Genomic DNA, 17690 nt, shown 5'->3' on the forward strand with positions numbered 1-17690 from the left:
CAAGGTGAGGGGGGCAGATTGGGGGGGGGGCAGAACATGGTTGGGGGGGGGCAGGAAGGGGACAGCAGCGAGGGGACAGCCAGGCACAGAGCGCTGCGTGCTCAGGGGCCACAAGCAGGACGCCGCCGTGCCTCAGTGTCCCCATCCGGCCACCTGGGATGTGTGTGTGGTGGGGTTACTGGGGGTCCCTGGGATGTGGTGTGGTGGTGGGGGCTACTGGGGATCCCTGGGATGTGTGTGTGGTGGGGTTAATGGGGGTCCCTGGGATGTGGTGCTGGTGGGGGGGGGGTGTTACTGGGGGTCTCTGGGCCATGGCTTGTCCCCGAGCGTTAGCGGGTGTCTGGGTCACAGGCAGGGGAATTGCCCAGACCAGGGCGGCCACAGTGCAGGGGGGACGGGGACAGGATGGGGACAGGACGGGGACAGCGCACGGTGGGGCCGGCACTGCCCTGATTCTGTTTCCTACCCCCCCCCCAGCAGCAGCAGCTGAGGCAGGACATGGGGCAGGTAAGCGTGTCCCCGCTGGCCCCCCCCGGCCCGGCAGTGGCGGTGCTGCGGTGGTGGCCCAGCTGGGACACGGTGACATGGTGGCCCTGTCCTTGTGAGGGCTGGCGGGGGGGCTGGCGGGGGCCCTGGGGGGCGCCTTCCTCCTCTTCGTGCTGGCCTTCCTCGGCCACCGGCACTGGCGCAGGAGAGCAGGTAACCCCCTGCCCACCCCCCCCGTCCCCAAATACCCCCCCCTGCCCTCCTCATCCTGCCCCGTGCCCAAACCCCCCATGCCCGCCTTTCCCACCCCTTCCCAAATTTTCCGTTATGCCCAAATTCCCTGTGCCCCCCTCCTCCCGTGCCCCAATACCCCCCACCCACCTTCCCCAGAGCATTTGCCCCATTCTTGGAGACCCCCCCCCATGCCCTCCTGCCCCGCTCCCTTTCCCCTGCTCAACCTTGGCTGCTCACCCCATGCACCTCCAGGGATGGGGGGCACCCAAGGGACCCCCTGGGTGTCCTCAGGAGGTCCCCTGGCTGTGCCAGCCCCCCCGGGGGCCGTGTTTTGCGGACCAGGGCTGGGGGTGCCCGGCCCAGCTACCCCCAACGCCCGCCGCCCCTCAGACACAGCCACCGACATGAACATGCTGCCCCGCTCGGCACGGACCCCCAAGGAGTGATTGTCCCCCCCCAGAAGGTGACAAAGAGCAACGTGTACCAGGGGTGGGGGCACCCCACTGGCCCTGAGGGTGCCCCCCCCCGGAGATACTCCCGGAACGCCCCGCTGCTGCTCAGAGGCCCCGGTTGTCTGCGCTGGCAGGGGAGTGGCGGCGCCTGGGGCTGCTTTAAACAGGAAAAGCCCCCCCAAAAAGATGTGCAGCACCCTGCAACCCCGCTTCCTGTCTTCTGGGACAGCACCCGCAACACCCACCCGTGGTGGGGGGGTGGGGGGGCAACCGGTGCCAAATTCAGGGTGCCCCCAGCGCAACCTCCCCAGCACGGGTGGGCTTGGGGCCGCAGGGGGCAGGGGACACAACGTGCCTGGGGCTGGGGTGGGAAGGGGGGGGGGACAACGCGTGGCCAGCACGCTCTGCAGCCCCCCTGGGACCCCCCTCCCCATTTCAGGGAAGCTGCTCTGCGGTCCCGTGGCCTCGTTTCAATTTGCACCCAGGCATGCAGCGGCCGCAGCCACCGCTCCGGAAGCGCTCGCCCCATTCCCAGCCCTGCCGGAGTACAGGGGGGGGGGCACCACCGTCAGCTCCCCCCTTCTGCACCCGGGGACCCTGAGCAGCCCTTCCCGGGATGAGAAAGGTGACCGGAGCCCGGCTCATCCCCCCCGTGGGGGTGTCACCCCTCTCCCCCCACACCGCAGCCCCCCGGCGCGTCTGGAGCCTACGCGCCACGGAGCGCACGGAGAGCACGGAGCGCACGGAGAGCACGGAGCGCACGGCCACGCGTCGGCCTTTATTGGGGGGCACCGGGGGTCACGGGGGCTGCGCGGCCACCGGGTAGAGCAGGGAGAGGTGGCGGGCACCGCGGATGGGCAGCGCCCGCGCCGTGTAGTGCCTCACGGCCTCGGGCACCGAGGGGAAGGCGGCCCCCGCGCGCCCCAGCACGAAGTGTCGCTCCCGCGTCCTCGTCAGCTTCACGTGCACGAAGCCGTGGCTGCTCCTGTGGGGGGCATGGGGGGGGAATTGAGGCACAAGGGGGGAAACTGAGGCACAAGGGGGGAAACTGAGGCACGCGGGGCACGGCCTCGGCCCTACATGTGCAATGTCAGCGTGGGGGGAATGTCCACGCGCACGCTGTGCGCAGGGATGGAGCACAAAACTGCACCACGTGCACGGCCCCGTCCTGACCCCAACCCCACAAAGGTGCTCGGGTTCTCTCCCCCGGAGGGTTTCTGGCCCCGCACTCACCTGAGCGAGAGCGAGTAGTCCTCGGGGCTGGTCTCGCAGTCCCGCACCAAGAAGCTGCCCTCACGGCACAGCGCCAGCAGCGTCTCCGCGCCCGCCCGCCCGATGGGGCCATGGTACCACCTGCACGGAGCCGCCGTCACCCCAAAACACAGCACCCCAAAACACAGCACCCGTGACCCCAGGACCCGTTTGCATCCCTCTGTCCTGGGACCCATCAGCACACGGGGCTGGGCCGTGCCGTGGGGACCTGTCTGCGCCCCGACACCACGGGGACAGCCATGGCGGGGGGACACAGCCACCCCAAAGGACCCTGAGGACCCACTGGCCCCATGGGGCACAGGACAGGTGTCCCTGCCATGGGGACCCACCCGTGCCATGGGGACACATCCATGGCACAGGGACCCATCCGTGCCATCGGGTCCCCTCCTTGCAACGGGGACCCCCCCGTGCCACGGGGACCCCCCCTACACCACGGGCACCCTTTGGTGCCATGGGGACCCCCCCACACCACAGTGCCCATCTGTGGGGCACCCTCACTCAGTGCCACCGGGACATTGGGGCCACCCCAAAGAGAAGGGGAACCCCCCCCAAGGGTGCGGGGTCTGCATGTGTTGTGTGTCCCCCCCCCCAGACTCACGTCTGTTTCTCCAGAGGCAGCGAGGTGTCCACGTGCCCCGGGCTGGGGGGGCAGCCCGATCTGCTGCCCGGGGGGGGCCGGGGGGGCCGCGGCGGCTGCCGGGAGTGGCTGGGGGAGCGCTCGGGGCTCTCAAACTGCACTGCAGGGACACGGGGGGGGGCGTCACCCACTGGGGGGGGTCCCGGCACCCCCACCTGATTCATGGGGACACCAGCAACTGGGCCACCCGCCTGCGGTGCCAGAGCACGAAGGGGTGACCCTGGGTGTCCCCCCCCCACGGGTGTCGTCCCCCCCCCATGGGTGCCCCCAGCAAGGCTCTGCCTTGCCGTGATGCCCCATTGCACCCCCCGGGAGGAACCCATTGGTGTTGGGGGGGGCAATGGGGCCGGGGGTCCCCTGGGATTGTGTGGGGCGATACCCGGTGGCACCCACCCGTAGCAGGGTCCCAAGGGTGCTGCGCAGGAGCGCTGGGGGATGCCAGGGGGGGTTCCCAGCGGGGGGGATGTGGGGCTGGGGGACCCCCAGGAGGTACCCACAGGTCTGGGGGGGGGGTCTGGGGGGTGCGGGCACCTGCGAACGCCCGTGAGATGTGATCCTTCTTCACTCCCAGGGCTGGTCGTACTCGTCGGCCGGGCGCGCTCGTCGTCGCGGGGCAGGCGGCTGTCCCGGGCCGTGGCCCCCCCCGCGCCCTCGGCCGCCTTCTCCCAGCCCTCGTAGGGGGTGTCGTAGAGTTGGGGCCCCCCCCGGGCTCTCGGCCTCTTGCCCTCGCCCCGCTGCGGGCACCCTGGGGATGGGCAGGGCTGGGAGGCGCAAGCAGGGACCCGACGCACGTGGGGGGGGGGCACCCTGGGGTGTCAGACACCCCCCCAAAAAAAAAACATGGGGATGGGGGAGGAAATGGGGAGGGGGTGTGGGGGGGGCACCCACCTGCAGCCTCCCCGGGGTCCTCGGTGCCCCCCTCGGGCACCGCGTCCTGCTCCCCCTCGAAGGGCTCCGAGTACTCGCTCTCGTTGGGGCACTGCACGGGGGGGCCTGGGTGGGACGGGACCCCCCCCCCCGGGACTCCCCCCGCACCCCAAACAGGTCCCCAGCCCTGGGGGCCCCCCCTCAGGACCCCTCCGGACCCCCCCATTCCCTGCTGTGGGTGCCCCCCCAGCCCCTTCCCGGTCCCTCCCACCCGGTTCCTTTGTGCCCTGTCCCCTAACCCCCCCCACCCATAATTCCCCCCCCCTCCCACAACCCCCCCCCAGCCCCCTGCCCACTTCCCTCTCGCAGTAACCCCAGTTCCCCCCCCCCAGCCCCCCCCCAGCCCCCAGCCCCCCTCTCCTCCCCCGGTCCCCCCCAGTCCCCCCCTTTACCCTCAGTTCCCCCCTGCCCCCCCCAGCCCCCCCAGCCCCACCTCTGCACCCCCCCCAGCCCCCCACCCCCCCCACCCCCCTTTCCCCACTCCCCGCTCCCCCCCCCCATAAAACCCCATCCTCCCGTTGTCCCCCCCCATCCCTCGGCCTCCCTTCCCGGTGTCCCCCCCCCGTGTCCTCCTCCATCCCCCCCCCCCCCCCCGTTTCCTACCTGCTCCGGTCGGCGGCGCCCCCCCCCCATCCCCGCGCCCCCCACCCTCACCAAACGGTGCCGGGGGGAAGCGGCGGGGGGGGTCCCGGTGCCGGTAGCGCTGTAATCGGGTTGGGGCGGCCGGGGGGGTGAACGCCGGGCCCCCCGGCCCAGGTAGTCCCGGAGCCACTTGGCCATAACGGGACCGGCACCGGGGGGGGGTGGGGGGGGCACCGGGACCCCCCCGCAGCCGCCGCCGCCGCCGCCGGGAGCCGCTTTGTGTCGCCGCCGCTGCACGGCGAGGACCGGAGCCCCCCGGCCCCCCCCCCCCAGCCCCCGCCTCGCCGGTAAAAGGGGGGGGGGGGGACGACACCGGCACCGAGGGGGGGGGGCACCGAAACCGGGGGGGGGCGCCAGAACCGGGAGGAGGGGGTTAAGAGGGAGGGGAAGGGGGTGTGACCCCGGGGGGGGGGGAGCACTGGGACCCCCCCCGGGGGTGGTGGTCGCAGGACGCCCCCCCCCCCCTGCGCGACGTGGGGGTGAGGGGGGGTTGAGAGCCCCCCCCCCCGGTTCTGTTTGTGGGTTGGGGGGCACAATGGGGGGGGGGAGGGCACCCGAAGCTCAGGGGACCCCCGCTTTGTGCCCCCCCCCCAGCTCTGGGAAGGGTCGGGGGGGGGCTGTCTCGGTCATGGGGGGGGGCACACAGAAGCCCCCCAACCCCTCATAGGAGCCTGGGGGGGGCACACAGGAGCCCCCTCGTGCCACAAGGCCACCCGCAGCCCCCAGCTCCATCAGCAGGGGCAGGAGGCCGTGCCCCCCCCTCTGCCCCTGGGGGGTTGGGGGGGGGCTCGAGGACTCTATGGGGTGGGGGGGAAGGGTCAGGGCCCCCCCCAGGCTGCCCCCCCCCACCTCATCCCTTCCCAGAACAAAGGTTTCCCTTCCTGGAAGCACAGGGGGGGCACACACAGGAGCTGGGACATGGGGAGGGGGCTTGGGGGGGGACCGGGGGGGGCTTTGGTGGTCCCACAGAGTCCCCCCCCCCCCCCGCCAGCCCCCATCAAGCAGAGCCCGGGGCTGGAGCCCCAAATCCTGCATTAATATTTGAGGAGGGCTAATTACTGCGTGCGCACAGAATGCTAATTAGCCCCGGCACCACAGCCTGGGGGGGGCTGCCCCTTCCCCCCCCTCTCCCAGAACCACCCCACAAAGCCCCAGATCCCAAAACCACCCCACAAAGCCCCCCCCCCGCGGCCCACATCAGAGCCCATTTGCCAGGCTCTGAGAGGCGGTTAATTAGCGAAGAGCAGCTCATCAATTAGGGGGGGGGGGCTCGACAAGGAGGAAATTAACACCAGGGGCTGAGCACGAGGGGCAGAGCAGCCCCAGCCCGGCTGGGGGGGGGCAGACGTGGCTCAGGGTCCCCCCCCCCTTTTTTTACATGTGTGCCTTGTGGATAAAGCTGCCCCCCCCCCAAGAAGACGAAGGAAGAAGCGGCTCTGACACATCCCATTTATTGCCCCCTCCCACAGCCACCCCCTCACAGCAAGATCTGACCCCCCCCCCGCCGTGGGAGGGGGCAGGAGAAAGTCCGTGCCCAAGAAGGGTGAGGTGTTTTTTTTTGGGGGGGGGCACAAAGGAGGGTGCTGAGCCTCCCCCTGGGGGGCTGTGGGGCAGGGGGGAGGCCCCGGGGGGGGTGAGTACATGGGGGGGGGGGGGCAGCAGGGTGGGAAATTCCCCGCTCCTGGTGCTCAGAACAGGCTGCGGGTGCCGGGTGGGGGCACGGCGTGGCCGGGGGGGGCAGGCAGAGGGTCCCTGCTGGGGGCTGGCTGCACCCCACGCCGGTTTGGGGACTCCAGGTGGGCTGCAAGCCCCCCAGGACCCCCCCCCCAGGGCCCCCCCGTCGTAGTGCAGCTCTGCAGGCGGTGCGGGGGGGGCAGCTCCTCAGTCGCTGGCGCCGTCCTCGCTGTCCGAATACGTCCCCAGCAAGCCCAAGGAGGACGACGAGGGGCCCGTGGCCGGGGGAATTGAGCCTGGAAGGCAAAAAGAGAGCAGCAAGGATCAGAGGTGCGCGGAGCCCCCCCTCAGAAGCGGTGCTGGGGGGTGCGGGTGCCCCCAGGGGGGGGATTTTGGGCACGGGGAGGGAGGAGACGAGCCGGCTCCAGGTTGGGAGCTGCCAGCGCGAGGCACAGAGCCCGCGGCAGCTCGGAGCTGGGTCCTGGGAAGCCCCAGGCTGGAGAAAATGAATGAAAAGTGAATGAAAAATGGAGAAAATGAACGAAAAAGGGGCAAACGCAGCCCCCAGACACCCCCTGAGGGCACAGGGGCTGGCTCAGCACAATGCTGAGGAACAAGCAGCCCGGAGCTGATCGCCTCGCCCACTCCTCCCAAAAATCTCCAGCTCCTGGGGCAGGAAGCAGGACCCCGACTGCTCTCCCCGCTTGTTCCAGGGCCCCAAATCCCTCAGCTGGGGCAGGATTTGTCATCAGGCCCCAAACCCCAGCGACCTTCCCTTGACTTGGGAGCACTTGGCCTCCAAAACCAGAGCTGGGTTTAACAGCAGAGCTCATTAATAACCGGCTGCTGCCACAACCCCCCCCCAGGAGCCAGCCTGACCCCCCCCCCATGCAGTTACCGGCGCCGTGGCTCTCGGTGCTGTTTGCTGGGGTGCTGGGGGGCTTCGGCTTCCTCACCGCCACCAGCCCGGCCAGCTGCGTCCTGCTGCTCAGCTTCCCCACGCTGCGCTCCCAGCTCTCCGTCTTCTGCTTCTTGATCTGGGGCTGGGGGTCCTGCAGAGAGGAGGAGGGCGTCAGGGAGGGGGTCAGGAGGCAGAGGGGGAAGGAGGAATGATAAAAGCAGCGGTGTGAAGGGTGAGGGGCACAAGGAGAGCTGCTTGGAGCAGCCGAGGGGGGTGTTGGATGCAAAAAGGGTGCAAAAAGGGCAGGGAGCTCCTGGAGAGAGGAGGCCACAAAGAGGAGCCGGGGCCTGGAGCATCTCCCCTGGGAGGAGAGGCTGAGAGGGGATCTGAGCAGTGTCTGGAAAGAGCTGAGGGGTGGCAGACAGAGGGACATGGCCAACCTCTTCTCAGGGCTCTGTGGGGACAGGACAAGGGGCAGTGGCCACCAAATGGAGCCCAGGCAGTTCCGCACCAACACGCCAAAGAACTTCTTCCCGGGGAGGGTGCCGGAGCGCTGGGACAGGCTGCCCAGGGAGGCTGGGGGGGCTCCTTCTCTGCAGATATTCAAGGCCCGTCTGGACGCCTCCCTGGGCAGCCTGCTCTGGGGAACTGCTTGGGCCCGGGGAGCTCTGAGCACCCTGCCAGCCCCTACAGCTCTGTGATCCTCCCCGCAGAGCTGCTGGCACCAGCAGGACACACAAGGACAGCCGACCAGGCCCAGACAGCTGCAGAACGGCCTCAGAGACGAGCCCCCCGCTGCCCGTGGCTGTTAACCCAGCCGTGCACATCCCCAGCCCGACGAGGAGCAGCCAGATTTGTGCCGCGGGGCTGTGTGAGCTCCGCCAGCCGGGCGCTGCTGCCTGCAGGTGGTCCGGGCGCTGAATCCAATCCCCAGGGCCCGCGGATTAGTGCCGGGCCAGGGCACACGGCTGGGATTAACCCCGGCAGGCTCCGAGCTTTGATTCTCCCCAACAGGAGGAGGTCCCCGCGGGCATGGATCGACACCAGAGCAGCACAGGGGGCCTGGCTGCGGGGATAATCCCTCCCCTGCAAGCCAAGCGCTGAAAAAGCCCTTTTGTCCTGACACGGAGAGCAGAGAGGCAAAGGGGAGGCTGATCCCAGTGGTTGTTTCACTCCTGCCAGCCCTCGGGGTCCTGGAATCGTGGCTGAGGTGGGCTCGAGGCACGGGGGAGCCTGAATTTTTAGGGCTGAGAGGGAAGGGAAGCCACATCCCGAGCGAGGACGGGGGCAGCTCGCTGCCAGCTGGGAGCGTCCCCTTTGTCAGCAGGCAGCCTGAAATCCCCAGCTGAGCCCTGCCTCCGCCCAGCACGGCTCGTTTTGAGCTGCTCACGTGTAGCAGACAGCAGGGCCGGCAGCTTTGGGCAGCGGGAGGAGGCTCTGCCTCCCCGCTCACCTCCTGCAGGATGTCCGTGGGTTTCGTTTTTGCCCTGGGCTTCGTGGAGGGCTTTGCAGCTTCTTCGTCCGAGTCCGAGTCGACCAGCAGGCGCCGGTTCTGCACCTCCTCCAGCATGGCTCTGAGAGCAGAGAGAGCTCAGGAGCTGCCTCCTCACGGGTTCTATTGATTGTTTTTTTTTTTTAGAAGTCACCTCGGAGCGGTGCCCAAGGGTTGGAAGCACCACGACCCGCAGCCTGAGCCAGGCACAGAGCCTCTCCCCTCACACAAGGGCTGTTCTCAGAGGGGGTGAGGTCCTGGCAGCAGCCCAGACCCCCCCACCAGATCCACCAACAATGCCAAATCCCCCCCACCCTCAGCACCTGCAGCTCTCCCCCTCCCCAAGCACCTTCCCAGGCCAAATCAGCTCCCATCTCCTCACAGCCCGCTCTGGAATGTGCCCCCCCCGGCAGCTCCTACGACCCCCTCGTTTCAGGGCCATGGGGGTGTCACTGCCCGCCCGGGGGAGCGCCTCCAGCCCCACTCACTTCATCTCCTGCTCATCCTCCTCTTGCTCCCTGCGCTTCTGCTCCTCCTCGTACTCCTTGTACTGCCGCAGCATGGCCTCGAAGTCCACGTTGGCCTGGCGCTGGTTGAGCTCCTTCAGCTCCTGCAGGTTCTCCAGGACCTCCATCTCCAGCTTGGAGTCCTTGGTTCGGTTCTCCAGGACCTGGGGGGGCCGGGAGGGAGCCGGGCTCAGACGAGGTACCAGGAACACGGCCCCCCCCGCCCGCTCCCAGCACCAAAAAGCTCATCCTCATTTCCAAGCCTTGGGCACGGTAGGAAAAAACGGGGCAGGTCACAGCCCCTCACGAGTTTGAGCCCAGGAGAAAAGCTCCTGAGGGCAGAGGTGGCTCCAACCAGCCCCAGGGGCTGCTCCAGGGGGCAGCAGCACCTCAGGAGCCTGGGGAACGAATGCAGCGGCTGCCAAAAGTCACCCCCTGCTCAGCAGGACAGAGGCAGGCAGGACGAGAGAGGAGTGAGTGCCCTCTGCAGGGAAGGGCCCGGCCCGGCACCTTCATGGGGTTGTTCAGCTCTTCCTCTTCCCTCTCCTTCTGCATCCTCTTCTCCTCTTCCTCCAGAAGCTTCTCCGCCTGGAAGTTGCGCGTGGCGCCGTGCTCCATGGTGTAGTCGGTGTTCTCGGGGTCTGTCTAAGGAAGAGGCAAGGCAGCAAAATCATCAGATGGGGGCAATTCCACGGCCGCTTCCAGAGCTGTGGGCAAACGTTTCCCGATTTCATCTCCCCCCCGAGGGCAGACAACCAGCCCCAGCCCCTCGCTGTGCTCCAGACTGACACAGAGGGGAGAGAGCAACAGCACACACCCTGATTTGGCCCCTGTGGGATTTGGCAGCCCTTTCCCCACGGGATATGGGCAGACCCCGTGCTCCCAGTGCTCGCTCGAGCCCCCAGCACACTTCACCTTGAAGGTGATCTCTGCCAGGCAGCGCGTGCACTTGATGTAGAAGCGGAAGATGGGCAGCCCCAGGTACACCTCGTTCTGGACGGTCTCCTTGCGGGCGTTGAACTTCTTCCCCTTGTAGATGTACTCACCGCACGTCTTGCACCTAAAAAAAAAAGAGAAAGAAGTCCACAACCATCATTAGGAGAGGAAAAAAAAGACAAAGAACAGCCCGAGTGTCTGCCAGCCCACATTCTGAGCAAGTTTTCTGCTCTGGAAACTCAGAGCAAGCCCCGAATCCCCCCCGGCATCTCTCCCCGCAGCGCGGGGCAGGATTCCCCGTGCCATTTCCCACTCCCCTCACCCCCCGGTTGTCCCCGAGGCCCAGCCCCTCTCACCGCATGTTGAAGGGAGCCATGAGGCGCACCACATACTGCCGGTCCTTCGGGAGCTTGAGCTTTGGGATCTTAGCAGGGTCGAAGTCGGGCGGGTAGTATTTCTGCGGGGACAGAGGCGAGATGGTCGCGTGCCGGGCCCCCCACGGGGCTCAGAGCAGGTCAGAGCAGGACGTCTGTTTGTCTGTCTGTCTGTTTGTCTGTCCGTCTGTCTGATTCCGAGCCCTCGCTCTCCTCACCCCCAACCCTTTGGGGATTTGGGGGCCTCCTGCCCTAAGCAGCCCCCCCCAGTATGGCCAGGACCCCCGCCCCACCTGCCTGGGACTCCCCACACACACCAGAGGCCAGCTGCTGACCCCACAAGGAAGCCCCCAAGCCCCCCCCGAGGACCCTCCCTCAGCCCCTAACCCCCCACCCTTAACCCCCTGCCCTCAGTTCTTAAGCCCCCCCATCAGCCCCCAGGCCCCCTCCTCAGCCCCTAAGCCCTCCTCTAAGCCCCCCTCAGCCCCTAAGCCCCCCCCCAAGGCCTCCCCTCAGCCCCTAACCCCCCCCCAAGGTCCCCCCCAGCCCCTAAGCCCCCCTAAAGCCATCCCATAGCCCCTAACCCCCCACCCACGGCCCACTCCTCAGTCCTTAAACCCCCGTAGAGCCCCCCCCCGAGCCCCTAAACCCTTCTGAGCCCCCCGCCAGCCTCCCTATGACCCTTAACCTCCCCCTAAGCCCCCCCTATTCCCTAAGTCCCCCCTAAGCGCCCACCCTCAGCCCTTAAACCCCCCCCTAATGCCCTCAACTCAGTCCCTAAGCCCCCCCCAGCCCCAAATTCCCCCCCCCATGGCCCCTAAACCGCCCAGGCCTCCCCTAAGCCCCCCCCAGCCCCCCTTCCCAGCCCCTCCCCCCCCCCAGCACAGGGCGCCCCCCACCCTTGGGAGCCCCATTCCCCCCCCCCCAGCCCCAGGAGCGACCGGGGACACCCCGGAGGCCCTGGGGACCCCCTCCCCAACCCCCCCTCGCCCCCCCCCTCCTCACGTTCAAGACTTTCCGTTCCGACATGGCTGCGCTGCGCCCCCGTCCCCCCCCTCGCCCACCGACAGCCGCCGCCGCGCCCGCAGCCGCTTCCTGGAAACAGCGCCCGCCCCCTCCCGCCTCTCATTGGCTCCGCCTCAGAGCTCCGCGTCTGCCATTGGTCGGTTCTGCTGCCCGTCAGCGGGATGAAGCCTCGCGTGCAACCGCCTAAAGGGGCCGCCCGGCGCAGCGGCTCGGACACAAAGGTTCCGGGGGGGAAACGGACCCGCGGTGGGGAAGGGCGAGGGGGGTGGGGTAAAGGGGGGGGAGGGGACGGGACCCTCGGTCCTGCCCTGCTCGGTCCTCACCTGGAGCTCGGGGGGCGGCACAACAAGGCCAGGGAGCTCCTGGACAGAGCCCAGCGGAGGCCACAGAAAGGAGCCGGGGCCTGGAGCATCTCCCCTGGGAGGAGAGGCTGAGAGAGCTGGGGCTGGGCAGCCTTGGGAAGAGAAGGCTGAGAGGGGATCTGAGCAGTGTCTGGAAAGAGCTGAGGGGTGGCAGACAGAGGGACATGGCCAACCTCTTCTCAGGGCTCTGTGGGGACAGCACAAGGGCTGTCTGACAGCACCTGCCCTGTACCTGCTGCCCTGGACCCTGCACAAGGACTGTGAGCGCAGCCAGGAGTGCCAGAAGGAAAGCAATCTCTTTATTAACTCACGCATTTAACTCCCTCCCAGGAGGGGAGGCTGCTGCAGGGCTTGACCCCTTCTTTTGGGGCACCCCGGGTCAGACCCGGAGCAGCTTTCGTGTGTCCATCCTGCGGGCAGCTCCTGTGGCACAAGAAGCAAAAAAAAATAAGGAAAAGAGAGCAGGACACAAGCAGAGATGGAAAAGGGCAGAGCCGGGTGGACAGGGATATAGCAGGAAATCAAAGGGGAGGCAGCAGGACAGGGAGAGAAAGAGAGGGAGGAGGAGAGAGACAGCAAAAGGAAGGGGAAAGGGACAATAAGGACAGGGAGCAGGACAGTGAAACAGGGGCAGATGGGGGCAGGGAGCAGGACACCAGCAGGCCAGGCTTCAGCACCTTCACGGGATTGTTCGGCTGTTCCTCTTCCCTCCCCTTCTGCATCCTCTTCTCCTCTTCCTCCAAGAGCTTCTCAGCTCGGAAGCCGCGGGGTGTCCCTGCTCCGTGGCCGCGTTCTCAGGACCTAAGGGAAAAGCCAGGCAGCAAAGGCACCGTAACGGGGCAATTCCGCTCCTGACATCCCGGGGGCTGTTCGCTTGTGGCCGCTTCCAGAGCTGTGGGCAAACATTTCCCGATTTCATCCCCCCCTGAGGGCAGACAACCAGCCCCAGCCCCTCGTTGTGCTCCAGACTGACACAGAGGGGAGAGAACAACAGCACGCGCTCTGATTCGGCCTCTGTGGGATTTGGCAGCCCCTTCCCCACGAGGTACGGGCAGACCCCGTGCCCCCAGACCGTGCGGCCTCCCCAGAAAGCCCACAGCACACTTCACCTTGAAAGTGATCTCCGGCAGGCACCGCGTGCGTTTGACGTAGAAGAGGAATGCGGGAAGTCCCGAGTACACCTCATTCTGAACGGTCTCCTCACGGGCCTGAAGCTTCTTCCCCTTCGAGATGCGCTCAGCGCACGTCCCGCGCCTAAAAAAAGAGAAAGAGAAGTCCAGAACGCATCATGAGCGGAGAACAAAAAGACCGAGAAAAGTCCAAGCGATTTTCAGGCTGTGTCAACCCCGATTCTGAGCAATGGTTATTTTCTCCTTTGGAAATTTAGCGCCTACCCTTCAAACAGCCCCAAACTCACCCAGGGCCTCTCTTCCCCTCGTCCCCTTCCTCCCGGGCTGCGTCACCGCCCAGCAGCGGCTCCTCTGCGGCGAGGGGAGGAGAAACGACCCCCGTGCGTGCCGCTCTCCTTGCTGGCTGCTTCCTCCTTCCTGCGTGCGGGTCCTGCGGGGCTTCGAGCCGGGGGCCGTTTAGGATGAAGGCCCCCAGGCGGCATCATACAGGGACGGAGCAGCGACCTGCACCCAACCCCAGCAACGTCAATGTCCGTCTGTCTGTCCGTTCGCTCTGCTGGCCCCAAACACCCTGGCCTGGTGCTCCCCGCAACCCCCAGCCCCCGACTGAGCCCCCCCAGGAACCCCCCAGAAGCCCCCATAGACCCCCCCTGACCCTGCTGGGACCCTCCCCGAGACCCCCAAACAGCTCTGAGACCCCCCGGACCCCACCGGGACCCTCCCCAGGACTCCCAACCCCCCCCAGACCTTCCCGAGACCCCTGGGACCCCCAAAGGCCCCCAAGACCCCCCCAAACCCTCATGGGACCCTTCCCAGGAACCCCTCTGGGACCCCAAATCCCCCCAAAACCGCCCCGACCCCCCCGGGACCCCCCCCCAGGAACCCCCTGGGACCCCCCCCAGACCCCCGGGACCCCCTAAATCCCCCCAGGACCCCCTCCAGGACCCCCAAACGCCCCCGGGACCCCCCCAGATCCCCCCGGGACCCCCGGCCCCACCTCAGGCCCCCTCAGCCCCCCCCAGGCTCCGCTCCCACCCCCTCCGCACCCGGTGCGCCGCCTCACTCGGCCCCCCATGGCCTCCTGCGACTTCCGGGATGAAAGCCCCACCCCTTTCTCGCCGCTCATTGGTTGCCGTGGCGAGCGCTCGCTTCTTATAGGCTGTCCCCGCTGCCTATCAGCGCGCCCCGCCCACCCCGCCTCTCGGGCCGTGTGCACCCACCAATAGCTCCCCCCCGGCACCCGCGGCCCAGAGCGAAGGTTCCGGGGCTGGAACGGGCCGGGCCCGGGGGGTTGCAGTGCAGGGGGGGCGCTGGGGGCGGGGGGGGCGGCCTGGGGCCCGGTTCAGGCCTTGGAGAGAGGCCATGGGGGCCCTCCGAGCCCTGGGGGGGCGCATACAGGTCCTGGAGGGTTGTACGGACCAGTCTGGGCTATAGGGACCAGGCTCTGGGGGGACTGGGGACCAGTCTGGGCCCTCCACTGGGACCAGTCCGGGGTCTGGGGGCTCTGGGAACCCATCCAGACCCTCCATAGGGACCAGTCTGGGCTTTACGGGGGGGCTGGGGACCAGTCTGGGCCCTCCACTGGGACCAGTCCGGGATCTGGGGACCAGTCCAGGCCTTCCACTGGGACCAGTCCAGGCTCTGAGGTCCCACCCAGACCCACCCCAGGGCCCATTCCCTGCCATAGGAGCTCCTTGGAGCCCCCCAGCCCCGGCAGCTGCCCCCCTTTCCCCGTACGGTGCCAGCCCAGCCCAGCCCCCCGCAGCCTTTGCCCCCCGCAGCCAGCACGAGGCCCAGCAAAGAACATCCCGGGGCCGATCCCGGAGCCTCGCAGTGTTTTATTGCCTCTTCACAGCCACCAAGGGGGCCGCTGGTGGCTGCTGGGGGGCACGGGGATAGAGCAAAGGGGGCGCGTGGGGTCCCCGAGGAGGAGCAGGGGGGGACCCCGATGCCGGCCCCGCTCTCATGGCTCCGTCCAGGGCGTCCCCGAGGCCGGCAGGCTCCAGGCACTGAATTCCCCGTAGTCCGTGAAGTCCTTGGCAGCCACCTGGACGTGGTGCAGGGCACCGGGCCGCAGCCCCGTCAGGGTGTAGGACGTCTGCTCGTAGGGCCCGATCTGGAAGCAGAGCAGATTTAGGGGCCAGGGGAGGGATTGGGGGTGGGGAGGGGGGCGGCAGGGGACGCAGCCATCTCAGGGCTTTGCTGTGTTTTTTTGGGGTACCGTTCTGGTGACCGAGTCCTCGTCCCGCACGTAGCGGATGCGGTATTTGAGTGGGAAATACTCCGGGAAGGGCCACGACCCCGGCGGGCTCCACTCCAGCAGCAATTTCTTGGGCTCCCCGGGGATGGGCGACACCCGCAGGTCCTCGGGGGGGTCCGGCTTTACTGAGGATGTGGGGAGACAGCAAACGGGTGAGATGCAGGCTGGGGGGGGGCATGGGGACAATGGGGTCGGGGACAGCGCATCCACCAGCCCAGAGAGCCGCTGAGCCCCAGCAACATATTGCACGGCTGTTTCTGCATCAATTCAGGGGAAAAGCCCCAAAAATGAGGCTGAAGCAACCCCCGGGGCTGGCTCAGCCCCTGTGGTGCCGCTCGGGCAGCGGGGTCAAGCACCAAGGGGGGGGGGGGGCTGCGGGGGGGGCTGATTTTTTGGGGTGGGCACTCACTGATGTTCTCCAGCAGGAAGGGCAGGAGGCTCGAGGCCGTGCCCAGCGCGTTGGTGGCCGTCACGTTGAGCACGTAGGGGGTGAGGGAGAACATCTGCAGGTCCCCGAAGGAGCAGCTCCGCGGCCCCGTGCGGGCGCACTCGTGGCTCCCCGCGGCCCCCCACACGCCGTGCCTGGGGATTTGGGGGGGGTGTGAAGGGGGCAGCTGGGCGAGGGGCTCCTGCCCTGCCCTGTAGCCCCCCCAATGTGGCTCCGGTGTGGGTTTGGGGGGCTCAGGGCTCACCTGTAGGTGGCCACGAATTCGGTGTCCAGCAGCGGCTCGGGGACAAGCAGCCAGGAGCAGGTGACAGCCTGTGGGTAGCTGACGGCCCAGCACTCCGCAACGGGCAGCGGGGGGGGATCTGGGGCAGGGAGGGGGGCGGGCAGCCGGCGGTCACCCCCCTGCCGGCCTCTGGTCTCTCTCCCCCTCTTTAGGGTGGGGGTCCCCGTGGGGTCGGGGGGTCACTCACAGCCCAGCCGCAGGCAGATCCTGGCCCAGGTCTCCCCCGTATCGGGGTGGTGGCAGCTGTAGGGTCCCTCGTGGGCCAGGCTGGCGTTGGGGAGGGCCAGCCCCGGGGCAGGATACGTCCCTAGGGTTGCCCCCCCCCGGCGCCACTCGGCGGGCCTCCCCCCGGCAGCCGGGCACCGCAGCAGCACCTCCGTGCCCAGGACGCCGTGCTGCAGGGCACAGGGGCCTGGGGGACACGGTGGTGGGCATGGGTTGCGCCCCTTGTCACCTCCCCACCCCACCCCAAAAAAAAATCCCAAGCCACCCGCCGTGCTCCCCAGCTGGGGCAGGGGACGGTCGGGGGGCTGTGGTCCCCCAGCTCTGTCCCCAGCACCCTCCAACCCCTCTCAGTGCCCCCTTGGCACCCCAATCCCCCCCCCCGTGTCCCCATCCCCCTGTCCCTGGCTGCCCCATAAATCTGCCCGTGGTCCCCTCCACGCCTCCACCTCGCTCGGTGCCTCCCCACTGCTCCCAGTCTGCCCAGTCCCGCTGCCCCCACTCCCCCCAGTTCCCCCCCATACTTCCACCCCCCGTCCCCCACACCCCCACGCCGCCGTCCCCGTTGTCCCCATCCCCTCGTACCTCCATCCCCGGTGTCCCCGGCCGTGTAGGGCGCAGCGCAGGCAGGTGCCACAAAAGCCACCACCCAAAACCACTTCATTTTGGGGCGCCGCCGCGATGGGACCTGTGGGGGCAGCAGGACGGTGACCCCCCGGCAGGCGACAGCGGGGACAAACGGGGTCTGGGACGTCCCTGGCACCCTCCCCAGGGGCAGCATCCCACAGCGGGGGGCCCTAACCACGCTATATGGCCGTGCCTCAGTTTCCCCTCCGGCCTCACCGCACTTCTGGGGGCCGGGGGCAGTTTTCTGGCCGCAGCGGCCGGATCCTGCTGCCAGGAAGGAGGAGGGAACGGAGGCGGGAGCGAAAGCGCCCGGTGTGACCGGGGTTTCCCACGGGGCCCCGCAGCCACCCCTGCGGTCCCGTACCCGGAATCGAGGTTTCGGGTTGGGTTTGGACGGCCGCAGCTTCCCGGGACGCCCGGGCAGGGACTGTCCCCCAGAGAAACCCCAAATCCCTTCCCTGGGGAGGGGGGGGGGAGCAGCACCGGGCTCCACACCTTGACCACGCACACCCACAGCACGGCACGCTGCCCCCCGTGCCCCCAGCCCCACAGGGACCCCCCCGGACCCTTTACTCACTGCCACAGGGCCGGAGGCTCCGTCAGCGCTGCGGGGAAGCCGCGGCCCCGGGCGGCCTCATCCCGCTTCCTCGCGCAGGAAACGCTGCTCCCGGGGGGTTTTGGGGGCCAGGAGAGCCCCGCAGGGATCCCTGCATGCCCCCCGGACCCGCAGCAGTTTTTATTTCCACCCCCGGCCACGAGGATTTCGGCTTTTCCCACCCCGCTCCTTCCTTTGGGTGAC

General features: G+C 68.2%; 3 protein-coding genes and 2 long non-coding RNA genes across 10 annotated transcripts; 1 reads left to right on the forward strand and 4 right to left on the reverse strand.

The window, feature by feature from the left end:
• Positions 1-289: 289 nt before the first annotated feature.
• On the forward strand, positions 290-1263 carry LOC139999768 (uncharacterized). The gene is made up of 3 exons (XR_011805282.1): positions 290-507; positions 607-699; positions 1111-1263. It is a non-coding gene; the product is annotated as an uncharacterized lncRNA (long non-coding RNA).
• A 659-nt stretch (positions 1264-1922) lies between these two features.
• SHD (Src homology 2 domain containing transforming protein D) lies at positions 1923-4913 on the reverse strand. Its single transcript, XM_072029166.1, is given in 8 exon segments — positions 1923-2157; positions 2406-2525; positions 3043-3181; positions 3613-3645; positions 3648-3678; positions 3681-3826; positions 3970-4060; positions 4612-4913. Coding segments are annotated over 8 exon segments (924 nt in total). The 5' UTR covers positions 4789-4913; the 3' UTR covers positions 1923-1970.
• Positions 4914-6085: 1172 nt separating this feature from the next.
• On the reverse strand, positions 6086-11694 carry YJU2 (YJU2 splicing factor homolog). Of its 2 annotated transcripts, none has more exons than XR_005261283.2 (8): positions 11539-11694; positions 10516-10616; positions 10139-10283; positions 9734-9868; positions 9206-9387; positions 8679-8840; positions 7223-7376; positions 6086-6620 (listed from the first exon to the last, which is right to left on the reverse strand). XR_005261283.2 is itself a non-coding variant. In XM_038169056.2 (8 exons), the coding sequence occupies exons 1-8, from the start codon at positions 11560-11562 to the stop codon at positions 6532-6534; spliced, it is 951 nt and encodes a 316-aa protein (XP_038024984.1). In that variant the 5' UTR covers positions 11563-11693; the 3' UTR covers positions 6086-6531. The 2 variants fall into 2 exon arrangements, 1 of the variants encoding a protein (XP_038024984.1); XM_038169056.2 differs by having other exon boundaries at positions 8679-8799; positions 11539-11693.
• Positions 11695-11929: 235 nt separating this feature from the next.
• Positions 11930-14178, reverse strand: LOC139999753 (uncharacterized). 2 transcript variants are annotated; one of them, XR_011805265.1, is made up of 6 exons: positions 14098-14178; positions 13339-13555; positions 13031-13175; positions 12599-12722; positions 12233-12344; positions 11930-12108 (listed from the first exon to the last, which is right to left on the reverse strand). It is a non-coding gene; the product is annotated as an uncharacterized lncRNA (long non-coding RNA). The 2 variants fall into 2 exon arrangements; XR_011805264.1 differs by lacking the exon at positions 11930-12108 and having other exon boundaries at positions 12199-12344.
• Positions 14179-14869: 691 nt separating this feature from the next.
• On the reverse strand, positions 14870-17616 carry EBI3 (Epstein-Barr virus induced 3). Of its 4 annotated transcripts, none has more exons than XM_038169062.2 (7): positions 17469-17616; positions 16850-16952; positions 16230-16454; positions 16004-16121; positions 15721-15893; positions 15273-15436; positions 14870-15167 (listed from the first exon to the last, which is right to left on the reverse strand). In XM_038169062.2, exons 2-7 carry the CDS (start codon positions 16926-16928, stop codon positions 15015-15017), a joined length of 912 nt encoding a protein of 303 aa, XP_038024990.2. In that variant the 5' UTR covers positions 16929-16952; positions 17469-17616; the 3' UTR covers positions 14870-15014. The 4 variants fall into 4 exon arrangements, with proteins under 4 accessions (XP_038024990.2, XP_038024986.2, XP_038024988.2 ...); XM_038169058.2 differs by lacking the exon at positions 17469-17616 and adding an exon at positions 17108-17232; XM_038169060.2 differs by lacking the exon at positions 17469-17616 and adding an exon at positions 17067-17188.
• Between the last annotated feature and the right edge of the window lie 74 nt (positions 17617-17690).

The sequence above is a fragment of the Anas platyrhynchos genome, chromosome 29 (genome assembly GCF_047663525.1).
Source record: "Anas platyrhynchos isolate ZD024472 breed Pekin duck chromosome 29, IASCAAS_PekinDuck_T2T, whole genome shotgun sequence".
Taxonomy (NCBI): domain Eukaryota; kingdom Metazoa; phylum Chordata; class Aves; order Anseriformes; family Anatidae; genus Anas; species Anas platyrhynchos.